This window comes from Aquarana catesbeiana, linkage group LG07 (assembly GCF_042186555.1).
Source record: "Aquarana catesbeiana isolate 2022-GZ linkage group LG07, ASM4218655v1, whole genome shotgun sequence".
NCBI classification, from domain to species: domain Eukaryota; kingdom Metazoa; phylum Chordata; class Amphibia; order Anura; family Ranidae; genus Aquarana; species Aquarana catesbeiana.
This window is the reverse complement of record NC_133330.1, coordinates 315,784,751-315,804,547: the sequence shown is the minus strand read 5'-3', so window position 1 is coordinate 315,804,547 and position 19,797 is coordinate 315,784,751. Positions and strand designations below refer to the sequence as shown.

Below are 19,797 nucleotides of genomic sequence, written 5' to 3'. Positions count from 1 at the left end.
TCATCGGCACATGTGCACTGACACAAACTGAAGCAATGGCACGTATGTGCCGTTGCTTCAGTGAGTGTGCCATTACCATGCGCGGGAGTGACATAATTGCGGCTCCGGCCAATCACAGCGCCGGAGCCACGATACCCAGAAGTAACCCCCGGGAGTGATGTCGGCCGCCGGAGCGGTGTACGGGCACCGCAGCGAGGGCTTCGATCTCAGGTGAGTGTTACATAATGAGCTAGTATGCTATGCATACCAGCTCATTATGCCTTTTGTCTTGCAGGTGTTAGTTTTTGTTTTGTTTACAACCACTTTAACAATAGGCAGTTAACAGCAGGAAGCACAAGAAACGTGAATATACTATTCTTTATTCATATCTCCTATCCTGAGCCTCCAAACTGGGAGCTCCGTGTAGGTCAATACCATCTTCATCTACAAGTAGGAGTTGTCCAAAAGAGCCTGCACCATCTGTTCTCCTAAGTATTTCCTTAAAATGCAGGGCTAGTACTGTGGCCAACACCTTGGTGGATACCCGAGGTGCAGATGAGAGGGTCCAGAGCTGGGCCATGAACTGGTAGTGCAGGAGCCCTACAACAATCTCTGATGTGCTGAAAGGTTGGAGAAATGTAAGTAAGCATCTTTAATGTCTACAGTAGTCAAAAAGTCTATCTGCTTCATCCTATAAGCAAGGAATTAACTGTAGCAGTGGTCTCTTAAGGGATTTAGACCAGTCAGACATAGTTTGGACAAAGTAAGGTTACCTCCAGAATCAGATGAAGGGTAGGGCCCACTAGCAAGAACAGAGCTCTAGAAAGGGCTTCCAATAGCTTAAAGATTGACATGTCCTTTACCAGAATAGTAAGCCCCTATTAAGGCAGGCACTGATCTACAGTGAGAATAGACAACTTCTGTCCACAATCTTCACTAAATGGTTATAAAACTAATAAGTACTTAGGGTAGCAAACCGCTTGTCAGGATGTTTCCAATCCCTATGGAGAAATAGTTGAAAATGTGGGTGCAAAAGGGCTAACCACACCCAACAGAGACGAGGAGAACTCCCAGGGGTGGAACCGACTCTAAGACCAGAGGATAACATGATTCCAGCCTACAGATATTGGCATTGCCAGAAAGCAAAGCCCCAGAACGAGCTTGGGGGTACCTGGTACAGCAACTCCCAAATAACACTGAAGGTAGCTCTCGTTGTATGGCGTGACTAACTTACTAAATGAGTATTCAGTGACCACACAAGCACTGAGGCAATGCTAGCAGCTCTGGACCTGGAAAGCAGCTAACTTTCCCCAACGAGGACCGGAAACACCCCCCCCCCCCCCCCCCCCCAAATGGAACCCAAAGGTCACTTCTAGGCTGTCCAGACATGTGCTTCCCAGTGGGGTCTGGACAGAGTACTTCAGAAGCTAAGCTGAGTACGATAACACAGGACGGCAACTGAAGAAGCCTCTCCTGCACATTTATGACTCGGGTACCGGCCATCACAGCTCATCTCCTCTCTTCATTGAAATTAGGAAAAAATTAGCTGCAAGCTGCACTCCATTTCACTACTTCTATCTTGCTCACGAGCCCCCCCACCCCCCATCCTTGTGAGCAAGATAGAAGTGGTGAAACATGTCAAGGAAGGCTGGTTTTGGGTTGGAGACATCGCTGTATGCAGTCAACACACTGATTATTAAAAATACTGCAAGAAGAGCTAAATGGAGTGCAGCTGATTTTTATTTTTTTCCTAATTCAATGAAGCAAAAACAAGCTAGTATTTGCCAGTGTCCAGTCATCCTGTATGCGGCAGTATAACCTCCAGGTATAAAACTTCCTGCATCTCTAAATGGACAAGAGATAAAAAAGTATATTGTCGTGTCTGCTTGCTTTTGATTTATAGAGAGGCTGCTTCTAATTGTACTCCAGTATGACAATCGCTAAAGAGATATAGATCAAATGTGCTGGCATTTTAGATTGGCTGTATGACACCAAATAGCTTGCAACCGCAAAAAGCAAATGTTTCTGTCAAGTTTGGGCACAGAGATAAACTGTGAGATATAGTATCCACTTGGTGTCGTCAAACAATAATCCCACACACTAGCTTACGTGAACATGGTAATACAATGAGGAGTTGTAGTGCAGGGCAGTACCCAGGGGCATATATAGATCCAGGGCAAACAACAAAAGTTTATAAAGTCCTTAAAAAGTCCAAAGTCTGTTAGATACCCACACTTTCAGGCAGCTTGTTCTAAAGAGTAAAAATGCAATGCTGTGCAAACAATAAAAGAGGAAACAGACAAGCGCCATCTAAGTGCAGTAGTAGATAAAAACACAGGAGTTTATTGTGCAACTATTATTAAGCAACTCACAAGATGACTGTACAAAAAAGAAGCTCATCTATCCTCTGCTATCTGGGCGTCCGAGCTGCATTACTCTCGCTGGGATGGAAGGTGGAAACGCTGTACGTGCTTTCCTGAAAGGGTATCCCCTGCAGAAAGCTGGGGTCTTCTGGGTACAGGACGGGAGAAGGGCGTCACCGGTGATTTAGGGTGGATAAAAATCAATAATTTAAAAAAAATCTTTTTTTTTTTTTTTTTTTATCACATTTATTTTAATAAAATGCTTTTGGAGTAAAGATAGTTTTCTGTTTTAAGATACATTAATAATTTAGTTTATATAGCATGAAATGGAGCTCAGTTATATAGCATGAGGCTGTATATTCTGCAATATTTACAATTTTGGTAAACTCATTCAATAAACCCAAGCTCTGCAAGCTGAGATAACAACATGCACTGCATTGATGCATTCACACAATTTCACAGTAACCATGAGATAAATCATAAAACAAAGTTCAGGAATATTCCTTTTATCCCATTGTTTTGCAAATCTACAGTATGTACACTACAAGCTATGATTGATTCGGTTCTGATATTGATGTTTTACTAACCTGACGACTTATTATTCTAAATGGGAAACCTTCATTTTGTTTGCAAATATTAAAGATTCTAACTACCGGCAAGACTTCATCTTTACATTTGAAGAGCACCTGTCATTTCAGATCCATCATGGCAGTGCCTGTTAGCGGGGCATCCACTCACCTGCTGCTGCCACGTCCCTCACCTTGTTGTGTCACTGCCGCATCACCAGTCGTCCCATTAAAGTGAATGGGACTGTCGGTGAGTCAACAGCGAGTCAGAGGAGGAGCCGCTGTGGGACAGAGATGACAGTTGCTTTTTGAAAATTATGATTCAAATCAAGCCTTTTTACTAGTTATTTAAATCAAATCCACCCTGCCGTTGATGCAGCTTGGGCATGGCTACGCTACTTGAGCTACGCCCAAGCCGCATCACCGGTGACATCACATCAGTCTCCCATCCTGTACCCGAAAGACTCCAGCTTTCTGCAGGGGACACTCTTTCAGGAACGCCAGTACGGCGCTCCCTCCTTCCATCCCAGCGGGAGTAATGCAGCTTGGACACCCGGATAGAGGAGATTCTTTTTGTACAGTCATTCTGTGAGTTGCTTAAATGTAAGTGCAATTAAATCCCGTGTTTTTATTTACTGCTACACTTAGATGGCGCTTGTCTGTTTCCTCTTTTACATAAAAGAGCATGCAATGTATTTCCAGGCAGTTCTGTGCCCCTTCATTAAGCTTGTTTCCTACTCCTGACAATCCTGGTTTCTGGGTATATTACTGATAGATTTACATGTTTGGGAGTGTTCTGATGTCTGAAAAATTCTGATCTGATGAGCGTTTGATTAAAAAAAAAAATATATATATATAATCTCATGTGACAGCACTGAAGAAATGACACTTTGCTACAATGTAAAGTAGTGAGTGTACAGCTTGTATAACAGTGTAAATTTGCTGTCCCCTCAAAATAACTCAAGACACAGCCATTAATGTCTAAACCGCTGGCAACAAAAGTGAGTACACCCCTAAGTGAAAATGTTCAAATTGGGCCCAAAGTTTCAATATTTTGTGTGGCCACCATTATTTTCCAGCACTGCCTTAACCCTCTTGGGCATGGAGTTCACCAGAGCTTCACAGGTCACCACTGGAGTCCTCTTCCACTCCTCCATGACCACATCACAGAGCTGGTGGATGTTAGAGACCTTGCGCTCCTCCATCTTCTGTTGGAGGATGCCCCACAGATGCTTAATAGAGTTTGGATCTGGAGACATGCTTGGCCAGACCATCACCTTTACCCTCAACTCCTTTAGCAAGGCAGTGGTCCTGTTGGAGGTGTGTTTGGGGTCGTTATCATGTTGGAATACTGCCCTGCAGCCCAGTCAGCATCCATGTGGGTTCTGTGTCTGTGAAGTTTTTTCCTGCGGTGGGTACAGATGCAAAGTATAATCTAGCACACAGTTCTGTCAGCAGTATGTAGATTAAATACAATTCATCATAAATACAAATCTCATAGATGTAATGCAGCCAAGATTCTACATAAAACTCACAGCTTACTGGATATTTCCCTAGTAAGCATGTATCAAGTAAGCCTTTCCAAAACCATGTTTTGTTTTTTTTAATTAGCACAAGCTCTGCACATCCCAATCTTGTATGTCTAACGAGTCCCAGATTGTGTATCCTTAGGCACATCACAGCAGTGTTGTAAGGAATGTTTCTGTTTTTCAGATCTATGAAGGCACAGCCCAGATCCAGAGACTCATCATCTCTCGTGAACTTTTTAGCAAGTACAATAAGTGAAGATCTGTCGGACTGTTTACCTCTGATGACCACCACAGTGACGATTGATAACCTAGCATCAGCCTTAATTAAACGTTTGATCTCCGCTGTCCAGGAAACTGTTAGCTATTCTGAATTTGCACTCAGGATTGTATCGTTTTTATAATGATTACCTGCAGAGAAAGGCTTTTTGTAATGTTGTATAATCACTGTTTAATATCAGTTTATGAATTTTAAATACTTTGAACTGTTCAAAACCTATGTTTTATATATTTACTGTTGATGCTTCTTGACTAAATATTAATCCATCCAAAAAAAATAAACCATTCAGTATGCTGATATAGCAGTTAAAATGGCACAGGTTATGTAATCATAAAGTGTATCTAAACCAAAGAACATAAAGGCAATACATTGATGCTTACCAGTTCTTAGATGTGTCTGAAATAAATAAATTTCTATTTTCAGGATTTTTTTTTCTCCCTTTATTTTAACCTGGTGATCCCGGCAGTAAGGTATTTCCTGGCCTAGGGTGGAACACTTACTATACTCTATGAAAGAGTAGTGCCGTCATCCTAGGACAAGAAGTGTTGGGACTATAGAACACCTCCTCCATTGTGCTTATTTCCATACCATAAGGGAAGGTGTTCTATTCTTCAGAGGTAAACTGGGCAGAACTAACAACACTGCTTGAGATTTGCAAAGGGCGTTACAAGCTCACTAGATTTCAACACATTAATTTGACTTCTCAAACATATTTAAAGTAGTCATAAAGGCTCATGAAATAAGGTAAAAAAAACCTTCTGTGTTGAGCAGCCCCCCTAAAACTTACCTGAGCCCCATCTCGGTCCATTGATGTGCATGAGAACCTTGGCTCTCCCGGGTCTCTCCCCCCTCATTGGCTGGGACAGCAGCGCTATCTATTGGCTCCTGTTACTGTCAATCACAGCCGGTGAGCCAATGAGGAGAGAGCGGGGACAGGGCCGATCCTCGTTCCATGTGAATGGACACAGAGCAGCGTCTTGGGTGCCCCCATAACAAGCTGCTTACTGTGGGGGTGGGAGGGAGGAGCCAGGAGAGCCGGCGGAGGACCCACAAAGAGGAGGATCTGGGCTGCTCTGAGCAAAACCACAGCACAGAGCAAGTAAGTATAACATGTTTGTTAAATAAAGCGATATTAAAGGCTTTTTAATTTTTTTATTATAGCACTTTAACAGAGCACTTCAAAATTTACATTTTTTTTTTTTAATTTAACATGCAAAAGGTAAAAATATGTTAAGTTAAACTTATTGTTTGGGTTTTACGTACACTTTTAAAGAAAACCTGTGGTGAGATAATATGGAGGCTATTGTTGCTGACCTCCTTAAAGTGGACCTTCAACCCCAGAAAATGAATTTTGTACCTGACTCCATGTCCCTCCGACCCACATGTGTGCTGAAGTGCTCTGCCTGTCGTTCAATACCCGGCAACACAACGCATATAGGAAGGTGCAGGACTTTTGTGTTCAGACATAATTTTTATACCTTCATAAACGCGCTGTGCTTGCCCATGTGCAGATGTTCTGCCAGGTTTCAAAGGATTGGCAGAGCAGGGTGGGAGTCCACAGTAAGGGGACTGAAGTTCCTCTTAATTAGGATGCTAGATGCCATGCTAATGGGGGAATGCTAATTCCCCCATTCTCAATCCCTGACCCAGAAGAAGGATGCAGTAAACTGCCTGACTGAAGTCTAATGACATCAGACCTGCATGGCGGCCAGGCAACTAGTATTTTCAGAAGACAACCAAAATGGTAGCATAGGTTTCCCATTATGAGTTTGCTCTGTAGAGATTTTTTTCTTTTTCTTTTTTTTCCTTATCCATGCATTTTGCCAGCATTAAAATACATGATCATAGGCCTGGATAGCACAACCACGAGTGTGCAACCTGTGGCCCTTCAGCTGTTGTGAAACTACAAGTCCCATCATGCATCTGCCTTTGGGAGTCATGCTTGTAGCTGTCAGACCTGCTTGCCGCCCGCCCACTGTCAAATGACGGCGGGGCGGTGCGGCTCTCGTTCTGGGATGCTGTCATATGACAGAGTCCCAGAACGGGCGCTTTCGCACGCCCGGCGATCGCGGCCACGCCGTGTTGCTAGGACACGGCGCGACCCCGATCTCTGTAAAGAGCCGTGGATGCGGCTCTTTAACCATGTGATCGGCTGTGTTCAAATCACAGCCGATCACATGTAAACAAGGAAGTGCTGGTAATCGGCTCTCCTCGCCTCACACTGACAGAGTGTGAGGAGAGGAGAGCCGATCAGCGGAATCTCCTCACAGGGGGACATCTAGGAATGTAATCAGGGCACTGATCATCGGTGCCCTGATTACAATAGTGCAATACAGTATCATCTATCAGTGCCACCAATCAGTGCCCATTAGCGATGCCAATCAGTGCCACCTATCAGTGCTGCCCATCAATGCCCATCATTGCTGTCAATGCCCATCAGTGCCACCCATCAATGGCAATCAGTACTGCCTATCTGGCCCACCAGTACCACTTAACAGTGCCCATAAGTGCAGCATATTAGTGCCGCATCAGTGCCACCTTAGCAATGCCCACCAGTTCAGCCTATCAGTGCCGTCTCATCAGCGCACATAAGTGAAGGCGAAAAATTACTTAGTTACAAAATTTACTGATATAAAAAAAAGTAAAAAACATTTTTTTTTCAAAATGTTTCCGTCTTTTTTTTTTTTTTTTTTTTTTTATATAAGAAATAAAAAACCCAGCAGTGATTAAATACCACCAAAAGAAAGCTCTATTTGTGTGAAGAAAATGATAAAAAATTGTTTGGGTACAGTGTAGAATGACCGCGCAATTGTCATTCAAAGTGCGACAGTGCTGCAAGCTGAAAAATGGCCTGGGCAGGAAGGGGGTGTAAGTGCCTGGTAGGCAAGTGGTTAATGTTGCACCAGTGAACCCATGCCCTGTTTACATCCAACCATTTCCAAACCCAAGGCCCTGTGGAGTCATTATATTTTACATATATACTGGTTAAAACGGAACATAACTTCTTGGAATTCTTGCAGGTAGCACAAACTGTCAGTGCCGACATTTGGCTTTTTGTATCCCTGTGTAGCTGTAGTGAAGAAGACTGCTGCACTCTTTGTTGCCAATAGACTGGTGTTCTGGGTTCCCCAGGACTGAGCCAGGCTGTGTGTTCCCAGTTCTACCAACTGCAGATTCCTTTTTTTTTTTTTTTTTTCTTTTTACTCATAAAGTGGTGACTTCTATGAAAAAAATGAGACTATAGAAAATCTATACATGAAAAGGTGTTAAAAAAAAAAAAAAAAAATGCGCATGGGCAATGTTATGGTTAGCGAGTAAAGCAGCCAACACCCGAAATTGTGATACCAAACTCAAAAATAAAAAAGCAAAAATGTGTAGCCCTAAACACGTAAATAAAATTACAATTGGTAAATGATCTCACATTAATTTGAACAAGATATGCAAATACAACGATGGAAAGGTATGATTACCCACACACTATACAATCTTCAATAAGGTGCAAGTAAAGTTCAAACACAAACAATTTGTAAGTAAAGCTATATGGTGCATGGTTGCCCATAAACTTTAGAGGCAAAATCGGTCTCCAATCAAAGGGAAAATTAGTGCATACAATTCATCCACAGATTTCACATGTAATTAAATTCATAACACCAATAAAAATGTCCATAAAATGTAAGAATTCTGCAACCCCTTTAAGATGAAGATCTAATCGGACTGTGTGCAGGTAACCAAACACCAGCCTCTTCCTGGAAACAATCGACCATTAGGCATAAAATGGTCAAACCGCGCTCTATATATTCCCTCCCCGCTTCACTTAGCAGTGCCGCTCCACCTAGTGAGCTAGTCCAAGTGTGCATATATTAAACACCAGGTCTTATACCAGAAAGTAAAAATAAAATGGTCAAATAGCGCACTCTAAAGATTTTATCCCCATTGGCAGCCAAGTCAATATTTTTTTTTCCCAATAACTGATGCTCACAAAAAGCCAAAATAAAAAGTAAAGGTGGAAAACCATTGTGTAGTACTTTACATTCCACTGCTTTTTCATAAAAGAGCACACTCACATTACAATCTTTAAAAACACCAAATGCAATCCAACCAGGCAGACACTGGACCTCCAGTCCAATCACCAATACCGTGCTAGCCAGTCCTCCTGAGGATGTCATCTGTGATGAAACACGTTGGGTGTGGCCTATGATGTGACATCATCACGCACAGTATCGTTGATTGGATTAGAACAATGTTTCTCAACCTTTTTTTCTGTCAAGGCACCCTTTAAAATTATGGACAGTCTTGAAGGCGCCCAATTCTAAAATGTATTCTAATAGTTTTACATAATGTGGCAGCATTGACGCATGTAGGTCACCCTACATTACAGGGGATTTTTTCTTCCAAAGCAAATACACTTTTGCACACTGGTACTGACTAGTATTCCAATGTTTTTCCTCTCCCTGAGTTTCTCTCCATCACTCAGCTCATGTCACCCCAGTGTTGACGGAGAGGGGCAGGGGAGGGTCAAACAAGGAAGTTGTGCAGGCGATCAACACCAATCTTATTAATACTGATGACATCACTGGTTGTTAGGATGCTGGGGGCTGGAAGGTTGAAACGGTGCACAATAAAAAATGTGTGGCTTTATGTAACTAAAAGACAGGCTTGATCCACATGCCGGCTTGTATACATTTCTGGGCAATTTTTAGGCGTTTTGCCAAGGCACCCCTGAAGAAGCCTCAGGGTACCTGGGCACCCTGGTTGAAAAAGGCTGGACTAGAGTTCTGATGTCTGCCTGAATGGACATCCAAAGTGACATCATCAGGAATTTGGGAAAGCCACTGGCCAATAGGGTGATGCGTTTTAAAGTATCTGTGGAGCCGCCAGGCTGGAGGTGATGTCAGCAGGAAGTCGGGAAAGCCACTGGCCAATGCGTTTCAAAGCATCAAGTATGGATACTTTGAAACGCGTCACCCCATTGGCCAGTGGCTTTCCCGACTTCCTGCTGACATCACTTCCTGGCCCGGCGGCTCTTGTGTTCCACGGTGGTTGCGGCTGTGATCCATCGGCACTTCCTCATCCATCTACAAGCCCACCAGCTACAGGATTACCATCCATCCTTCAGATGTGGTAGATGACATCGGGACCCCAATCTACTATAATTCTCCTTTAAGGGGACGTGGCAGGGGGCGTGTCCTATGCCTTACATACTTTTTTGCTAATAAGGCTTGATTCACACCTATGCAGTTTTAGTGCTTTTTGCATTTTGCAGATTTGCACTACAGAACGTGTTCCATAGGAAACCATGTTAAATGGACTGTAGTGCAAATCTGCAAAATGCAAAAAGCACTAAAAATGCATAGGTGTGAATCCAGCCTAAGTGTCCCTCGTTCCCATCTCAGAATGTTGGAAGGTATGAATAGACAGACACCCAACATGAAGAGCTGTAAAATTGCACAGCGCCATGAAACTGAAACAAACTTCGGTCCCCTCTATTCTCCATAGGCAATGCTTGTAAAGCCCATACAGGTCATCTGTTTAGAGTTATCCATAAAAAATATAAATAATACAGCGCTGCGTAGAAAATTGGAAGTAAATAGCAGCCAACACACCTACAGACCCAAGTATTAGAAAATATACCAAAAAAGTGTAGCGCTATAGACTCCGAAAGTTAAAGCGGAGCGCCGCCGAAAAATTTTTTTTTAAAAGTCAGCAGCTACAAATACTGCAGCTGCTGACTTTTAAAACATGGACACTTACCTGTCCAGGGCGCCCGCGATGTCGGCACCCGAGGCCGAAGCGTCTCTCCGTCCTCGGGTGCTGCCGCCTCCATCTTCGGTAAGGGAATCAGGAAGTGAAGCCGTGCGGCTTCACTTCCCGGTTCCCTACTGCACATGCGCGAGTCGCGCAGCGCAATACGGATGGTCCCTGCTGCCTCTGGGACCTGTGTGTTTCCCAGCAGGCAGCGGGGAGGGAGCAGGAAATGGCGTAAATAACCGCAGATTCTGCGGCTATCTATGCCGGAAGTGGGTACAGATACCTGTAATATACAGGTATCTGTACCCCCTCCCCCCTGTAAGGTGCCAACTGTGTCACCGGAGGGGGGGAGGAATCTGATGAGTGGAAGTTCCACTTTTGGGTGGAACTCCACTTTAAGTGAATAGTGTCTAAACACAATTCAAAGTGTATAAAAAAGAACACAAAACAATATTAGTGTAAACTAGATATGATACACTGTGTACATATATAATATGCAAATAATAAAAAATGAAAATAGTAGTGTAAATATAGTAAAGTCCAAAAAGTCCAAATGGGGTTGACACCACTCAGAATTCCTATAACGAAAGTCCACCAATATTGTTGAAAAAATAAGAATAAAAGTGAAAAAGCCACCACCAAGGGTCTTAGGGGGCTTACTGAAGCCAAATGACTAGGAAGGACCTATATCAACCTAGACGTTAAGACTGAGGGATCAACTGGATCAAATAGGTAAGTAGAGGTTTGGAAGCAACAAAGGTGAGCAGGAAAGCTGTTGGTGGTTCATAAGCCATCACCGAAGGCATCAAGAGGCTTACCAGAGGTTGTTGACTTGAGAGGACTTACGCCATCCAAGTCAAAAAGGCTTAATGACCAACTAGTCAGAATGATACGTCTTCTCAGATATCCTCAATGACTTCCAAACAAAGATGGCAATTCAACTTCCACAGTTATCCATACGACATAAAAATTATAATCCAATAGGGGGTCACAAACGAATATTCATATATCATGCGAGAAATGGATAAAAAGACTCACATAGCGTAATAACGTAAACACTGGTTTATTTTAAAATGATCAAAAATAGACTCACATATTAGAAGATCATCAAAGGCACAAAATTCAAATAGCGGTAATTGTGAGGGGTCCACCCAACGCGTTTCTGCTAAAAAGCCGTCAGCTGGGGTCCATTTAGAGTTATCCATGAATACCGGGCCTACAAACACTTCTCTCACCCTGACATAGGTGGTCATATGTAATATGTGTAGGAAAATGTACACTTTCTTCTGTAGGAGCCCCCGATGTATGTGCTTTTATTTGTATGGGGGTGGGGGGAGCTCAATGTTTTTTTTTTTGGGGGGGGGGGTAAGTGCTACAACTATATATTTTTTTTTTACTTTTTTCCCCACTAAATTGTTTTTTTCATTACAGCCAAAGACCAAGTCTAATATGTGATACTCTTTTGCTGTTACAGGCTGTCCTGGAGATATCAGGGGTCTGTTGAAGTGAATGGTGTGCACTCTCCATTGGCTTCTATTGTATAATTATAGTGTACGGTCATTTTTTTAAGGCTCACTCACACTTTTGTTGGTCCCTGAACAGCAATCTGCGTTTATATCGCTCTTCAGAAAGCAGTTGGCAGGCGTTGAAGTGTTGTACCTCCTCCTCACCACCCGCTTTAACCCCTTCAAACCCCACACTAGCATGCGGCAACCTCGTGCATTGCACAGAATTGTGGGGTCACCCCGTTCACTTTAATGGGTCTTGTTCTGCAGGCACTACACCCAGCCAAAGACACAACTTCACAGCATTGTCCTTCACAATGAATGATCAACTTCATTTCACAAGCTGTGTTATCAAATCTGATCTCTGTCCATAGAGCTCAGCACAACACTATACAATACTCATCCCAGCCAGAGAACAGCTGACAGGCGATCACTAAGGACAGCTAAGAGCGGCGTGGGAATCAGGCACGGCCAAGGACGCCTAAGAAGTATCTCTCCAATCAGCGCTCAGAGCCGGGGGTCCTGACCGACAGTTAGAGTCCCCGGGGCTCCGCCCAGCAGAGAAATGGTGAGTGCTGAGCGCTGATAGAGCGGAGAGGAGAGCCGGGGTCACGTGACTGCGGGGAGAGATCCCGGGCTGTACTCCTCCCGGCACCTCTACTGTGTGTGCGGATACCGAGATCTCCCCTCACCCACATCATCCCTCTCCTCCTCCATTATCCCTCCTCTCCTCCCCCTACACCTACCTCCACTATCCCTCTACTCCTCCATCATCCCACCTCCACTATCCCCCTCCTCCTCCATCATCCCACCTCCACTATCCCCCTCCTCCTCCATCATCCCACCTCCACTATCCCCCTCCTCCTCCATCATCCCACCTCCACTATCCCCCTCCTCCTCCATCATCCCACCTCCACTATCCCCCTCCTCCTCCATCATCCCACCTCCACTATCCCCCTCCTCCTCCATCATCCCACCTCCACTATCCCCCTCCTCCTCCATCATCCCACCTCCACTATCCCCCTCCTCCTCCATCATCCCACCTCCACTATCCCTCTCCTCCTCCATCCCTCTCCTCCTCCATCATCCCACCTCCACTATCCCTCTCCTCCTCCATCCCTCTCCTCCTCCATCATCCCACCTCCACTATCCCCCTCCTCCTCCATCATCCCACCTCCACTATCCCTCTCCTCCTCCATCATCCCACCTCCACTATCCCTCTCCTCCTCCATCATCCCACCTCCACTATCCCTCTCCTCCTCCATCATCCCACCTCCACTATCCCCCTACACTCCCTCCTGTAAAACTCCGCTATTCTCCCTGTCACCCTACACCTCCCCATTGCCCCCTTCATCCCCTCTTGTGCCCCCCTGTCATCCCTACACCCTGTCATCCCTACAACTCCCCATTGCCCCCTGTCATCCCTACATCTCCTTTTGTGGCCCCCTGTTGTCATTCCTACACCTGTACCCCCCCCCCCCCTTGCACCCTGTCATCCCTAAGCACCTCCCAATCCCAATTAAGCATTGCCCCCTGTCATCCCCTCCTTTCCCCCAGTTCTATCCCTCCCATCGTATCACCCTCCGCCATCCCTTCTCAAAGGTATCACACCTCCCCCTCCCCTCCAAGTGTTCCGGCACTCACCCCCTTCTTCAACACGTCATTGTCCAAAATCCTGGGACTATCCCCGACAATCCGGGACATTTAGCAGCTTGATACCCCCCCCCCCCCCCCCCCCCGCCTGTGTCCTCTCCCATTGATCAGACCCTGTCACACACCCACTTCCCCCCCTCCTCTCATACCCACTCTCCCCCCCCCCCTCCTGTCACACCCCCTCTCCCCCCCCCTCCTGTCACACCCCCTCTCCCCCCCTCCTGTCACACCCCCTCTCCCCCCCCTCCTGTCACACCCCCTCTCCCCCCCCTCCTGTCACACCCCCTCTCCCCCCCTCCTGTCACACCCCCTCTCCCCCCCCTTCCTGTCACACCCCCTCTCCCCCCCCTCCTGTCACACCCCCCTCTCCCCCCCTCCTGTCACACCCCCCTCTCCCCCCCTCCTGTCACACCCCCTCTCCCCCCCCTCCTGTCACACCCCCTCTCCCCCCCCTCCTGTCACACCCCCTCTCCCCCCCTCCTGTCACACCCCCTCTCCCCCCCCTCCTGTCACACCCCCTCTCCCCCCCCTCCTGTCACACCCCCTCTCCCCCCCTCCTGTCACACCCCCTCTCCCCCCCCCTCCTGTCACACCCCCTCTCCCCCCCCTCCTGTCACACCCCCTCTCCCCCCCTCCTGTCACACCCCCTCTCCCCCCCCCTCCTGTCACACCCCCTCTCCCCCCCCTCCTGTCACACCCCCCTCTCCCCCCCCTCCTGTCACACCCCCTCTCCCCCCCTCCTGTCACACCCACTCCCCCCCCTCCTGTCACACCCACTCCCCCCCCCTCCTGTCACACCCCACTCCCCCCCTCCTGTCACACCCACTTCGCCCCCCCCTCCTGTCACACCCACTTCGCCCCCCCCCTCCTGTCACACCCACTCGCCCCCCCCCTCCTGTCACACCCACTCGCCCCCCCCTCTCCTGTCACACCACCACTCGCCCCCTCCTCCTGTCACACCCACTCCCCCCCCCCCCCCCCCCCCCTCCTGTCACACCCACTCCCCCCCCCCCTCCTGTCACACCCACTCCCCCCCCCCCCCCCTCCTGTCACACCCACTCCCCCCCCCCCCCCTCCTGTCACACCCACTCCCGCCCCCCCCCTCCTGTCACACCCACCTCCCGCCCCCCCCCTCCTGTCACACCCACTCGCCCCCCCTCCTCCTGTTACACCCACTCGCCCCCCTCCTCCTGTTACACCCACTCGCCCCTCCCTCCTCCTGTCACACCCACTCGCGCCCCCCCTCCTGTCACACCCCACTCCCGCCCCCCCCTCCTGTCACACCCACTCGCCCCCCTCCTCCTGTCACACCCACTCGCCCCCCTCCTCCTGTCACACCCACCTCGCCCCCCCCCCTCCTGTCACACCCACTCCCGCCCCCCCCTCCTGTCACACCCCACCTCGCCCCCTCCTCCTGTCACACCCACTCGCCCCCTCCTCCTGTCAGACCCATTCTTCCTGGTGACAACCATGATTTCTCCTGTCTTGTCTGTGCCTCTTCCTGTTCACATAACATCAGTGAGATACTGAGGCTGATATACTGAAGGAATGGACAGATTTCATACAAAGGTAATCCTCCAATCCTGTGCAGAGTAAAAATAAGTAACCGCGGATTTCTTCTTCATCTGATTGGAGCAAATCTTCAACTGATTGTGTGAACATTTTCCATTCCTCTAGTAAATGGGTCTCACTGTGTCACTATTGTGACCCCATTATCCATGTGTGACCCTGAGGGGGGGGGGTGTAGATTCCTGTAAAATATAATTATAATGTGCTCTCATTTACAGGGAACCCCCCAGAAGGACGTTGTGTTAAAGCCCGATGCACCAAAAGCTCTTCTTCTGGATAAACACTCTGAGTACATCGAGTCGTATGGAGCCAAGAAGGATGATTATGTGAGTATTTCCCGTATTGTTATAAAATAGAGGAACTAAACCCAAAAACAGTTCAGCTCACAGGAAGTGGCGAGGATGCTGCATTTCTGAACTTTCTGGGGATCTTTTTGGCCTGAAAAAAAAAGAAAACAAATGCAGCCGCCACATCTGAGGACTGCAATATTTGACTTCTATTTTTGGGTATAGATCAACTTTAAACTTTCGTTATTCATAGTGTATGATTATGTATGTACATGGGGTGCTTTGCTGGTCATCTTATGTTTCACACACAGTAATAGACTCCGCAGTGGCATGAAACCTCCGTACTTCCCAGGTAGTCGGTGACCATGTGATCTCACACTAGACCAGGGTGATCAGGCTTTTCAACCACTTCAGCCCCGGAAAGTTTTCCCCCTCCCCCCTCATGGCTGATTTTTGCGATACGGCACTGCGTTACTTTAACTGACAATTGCGCGGTTGTGCGACTTTGTACCCAAATAAAGTTTGTCCTTTTTTTCTCCCCCACAAATAGAGCTTTCTTTTGGTGGTATTTGATCACCTCTGCACTTTTTATTTTTTCAGCTATAAACAAAACAAGACAATTTTGAAAAAAAAAAAAAAAAAAACAATATTTTTTTACTTTCTGCTATAAAACACACCCAATAAAAAATGTAAAAAATCTAATTTCTTCATCAATTTAGGCAAATATGTATTCTGCTACGTATTTTTTGAAAAAAAAAAAAAATCCCAATAAGCGTATATTGATTGGTTTGCGCAAAAGTTATCGCATCTACGAACTATGGGATATATTTATGGAATTTAAATTTAAAAACTTTTTTTTTTTTTTTTTTTTTACAAGTAATGGTGGTGATTAGTGATTTAATGCGGGATTGCGGTTGACAAATCGGACACTAAGTGACACTTTTGGGGACCAGTGACACGAATACAATGATCTTTGCTAAAAAAAAATATGCGCTGTCGTTGTACTAATGACACTGGCAGGGGAGAGGTTAACATCAGGGGTGATCAAAGGGTTAAATTCATCTCTAGGGGGTGCTTTCTAACTGGGGGGGATGTGCTTTTTGCTGTTTTCTCCTGTCACAGAACGGCAATCTGCCTTGTTTACAGAATGCTGTTCTGTCTGCCCTGGGAACGGTCGGCGGGTCCCGTTGATTGGCTCCTGCTGTGTCCAATCACAGCAGAAGCGAGTTGCCGGCACCCCAGACCCTGAAGAAAAAAAATCACTTCCAGGCACGTGATTTCACGCATAAGGGCCACCCTGCTGCAGTATATGTACGTGGGGCAGTCCTTAAGTGGTTAAAGCTGATCTCCTGCTTTTAGTGAAGTTTAAATACACTTTATTGCCAAAAGTATTGGGACGCCTGCCTTTACACGCACTTGAACTTTAATGGCACCCCAGTGTTCGTCTGTAGGGTTCAATATTGCATTGGCCCACCCTTTGCAGCTATAATGCCGCGTACACACAAGCGGACTTTACGGCAGACTTTGCCCGGCGGACTTTTCAACTGACTTTACAACGGACTTTCTGAATGAACGGACTTGCCTACACACAATCCACCAAAGTCTGTCAAATTCGTACGTGATGACGTACGACCGGACTAAAACAAGGAAGTTCATAGCCAGTACCCAATAGCTGCCCTAGCGTGGCTTTTTGTCCGTCGGACTAGCATACAGACGAGCGGACTTTTCGACCGGACTCGAGTCCGTCGGATAGATTTGAAACATGTTTCAAATCTAAGTCTGTCCAACTTTTGAGAAAACAAAGTCCGCTGGAGCCCACACACGATCGAATCCCGTCCGCTGGGCAAAGTCTGTCGTAAAGTCCGCTCGTGTGTACGCGGCATAACAGCTTCAACTCTTCTGGGAAGGCCGTCCACAAGGTTTAGGAGTGTGTCTATGGGAATGTTTGACCATTCTTCCAGAAGTGCATTTGTGAGGTCAGGCACTGATGTTGGACGAGAAGGCCTGGCTCGCAGTCTCCACTCTAATTCATCAGCTTGTACTAGGGTTGTCCTGATACCACTTTTTTAGGACCGAGTACAAGTACCGATACTTTTTTTCAAGTACTCGCCGATACCCATTACCAATACTTTATTTTTTAATGTCACGTGACAGTGTTTTTTTTTTTTTAACGGTGCTTTCTTTTTTTTTGGGGGGGGGGGGGGGGGGGGTGAACGGTGTATGTGTGTGTGTGTGTGTGTGTGTGTGTGTGGTTTTTTTTTTTTTTTTTTTTTTACAATAATATTTTTTTTTATTCTTTATTGCAATGTGTGTTTGTTTTTTTGTTTTTTTTTAATCAGCCCTGTTGGGGGGCTTTGGTGAGATATCAGGGGTCTTAACAGACCTCTGATATCTCCCCCTTAAGACAGAGAAAGAGACAGGATAGAGATTCCTCAGTCCCTTTTTCTGCAGCCTCAGCTGCACTGAAAATGAATGGAGAGAAGACAGCGGCTCCTCTCCATTCATAAACTGACACATCGTAATCACAGGAGGTTACAATGTTTCAGTTATGTGAATGGACAGAGTCAGCTGACTATCCATTCACAAAGGAAGGAGGAGGAGGACGGCGGAACGGAGGGGGACAGCGGAGAGGCACAGAGAAGGAGGGAGGAACGCGGAATGGAGGGGGACAGCGGAGAGGCACAGAGAAGGAGGGAGGAACGCGGAATGGAGGGGGACAGCGGAGAGGCACAGAGAAGGAGGGAGGAACGCGGAATGGAGGGGGACAGCGGAGAGGCACAGCAGAACTGAGGGGACAGAGAAGGAGAGAAGAACGGTGGAACAGAGGGGGACAGCGGAGAGGCACAGAGGAAAGGAGGGGGCATGGAGGAGGATGCAGTGACAGTCAGCGGTGACCGATCACCGCTGTATGTCACTAAAGCCGCTGGGGGAGAATCTTGTAACTCCCCCACGTGCCGATCATAGCTGACTTCTAGGTATCGGGAGAAGCATCGGGAGCATTTGCCCGAGTACAAATACTTGGGCAAATGCTCGGTATCGGTGCCGATACCGATACTAGTATCGGTATCGGGACAACCCTAGCTTGTACACCTTGCTTTGTGCACTGGTGCGCAGTCATGCTGGAGCAGGAAAGGGCCATCCCCAAACTATTCCCACAAAGTTGGGAGCATGAAATTGTCCAAAATGTCTTGGTATGCTGACTCCTCAAGAGTTCCCTTCACTGGAACTAAGGGGCCAACCCCAACCCCTGAAAAACAACCCCACACCATAACCCCCCCTCCACCAAATGATTTGGAGAAAACAAATTAGAAGATCTGGATGGCCGCACTTCCGTGAAAAAAAGCACCTTTATTGTAGAAAAAAGTTTACAGGTCACATCAAGGTGGATACATAGGACAATTTCAAGCTTGGAATTGTCCTATGTATCCACCTTGATGTGACCTGTAAACTTTTTTCTACAATAAAGGTGCTTTTTTTCACGGAAGTGCGGCCATCCAGATCTTCTAATTTGTTTTCTATGCATCGTGCAGAGCCAGCACCTGTGAGGCTGAGGGAGTATTCTTTTCATGACTGAATGGTGGTTATCCTGGGAGCGGTCTGACTTTTTCTTCGTTACCAAATGATTTGGACCAGTGCACAAAGCAAGGTCCATAAAGACATGGATGAGTGAGTTTGGGGTGGAGGAACTTGATTGGCCTGCACAGAGTCCTGACTTCAACCCAGTAGAACACCTTTGGGATGAATTAGAGCGGAGATTGTGAGCCAGGCCTTCTCATCCAACATCAGTGCCTGACCTCATGAATGCGCTTCTGGAAGAATGGTTAAACCTTCCCATAGACACACTCCTAAACCTTGTGGACAGCCTTCCCAGAAGAGGTGAAGCTGTTATAGCTGCAAAGGGTGGGCCAACCCAATATTGAACCCTACGGACTAAGACTGGGATGCCATTAAAGTTCATGTGCGTGTAAAGGCAGGCGTCCCAGTACTTTTGGTAATATAGTGTAATTCATTTGGTCCAAGCTGTTACAGAGGCAGTGCCTGAGAGCGCTGTAATGGCTGTATGTGGCCTCAGCTATGTACAGCGCTGTGTTTGGCAGTGGAATGGAAACTTCCCTTTGCAGTCCCGGGACAAAATTGAGTCCGGCTGAGCGCTGTTCAGCCATTCACAGGGAGCTTTGTATTTTGTGAATGAATACAAAGCTTCCTTTTAACAACTTCATGACACGCTATAGCCAAAAGACGGCTACAGGGCAGCTCTCTTATTCTGGAAGGGCGTCCATGGACGTTCAGTCACAGCTGATCACATGCAAACAAACTTGAC

At 46.7% G+C, this 19,797-nt stretch overlaps 2 protein-coding genes across 2 annotated transcripts in view; both read left to right on the top strand.

The window, feature by feature from the left end:
* ACADM (acyl-CoA dehydrogenase medium chain) overlaps positions 1–5,139 on the top strand; it is a 45,260-nt gene extending 40,121 nt beyond the window's left edge. The window contains exon 12 of the mRNA XM_073593719.1: positions 4,622–5,139. Coding sequence (XP_073449820.1) covers positions 4,622–4,693 — 72 coding nt within the window. The 3' untranslated portion in view covers positions 4,694–5,139. The remainder of the gene's footprint in view (positions 1–4,621) is intronic.
* Positions 5,140–12,397: 7,258 nt separating this feature from the next.
* Positions 12,398–19,797, top strand: part of RABGGTB (Rab geranylgeranyltransferase subunit beta) — a gene marked incomplete in the record, with an annotated part of 59,889 nt that continues 52,489 nt past the window's right edge. Inside the window, 2 exon segments of the mRNA XM_073593718.1 lie at positions 12,398–12,535; positions 15,408–15,515. Of these exon segments, the coding sequence (XP_073449819.1) occupies positions 12,533–12,535; positions 15,408–15,515 (111 nt within the window).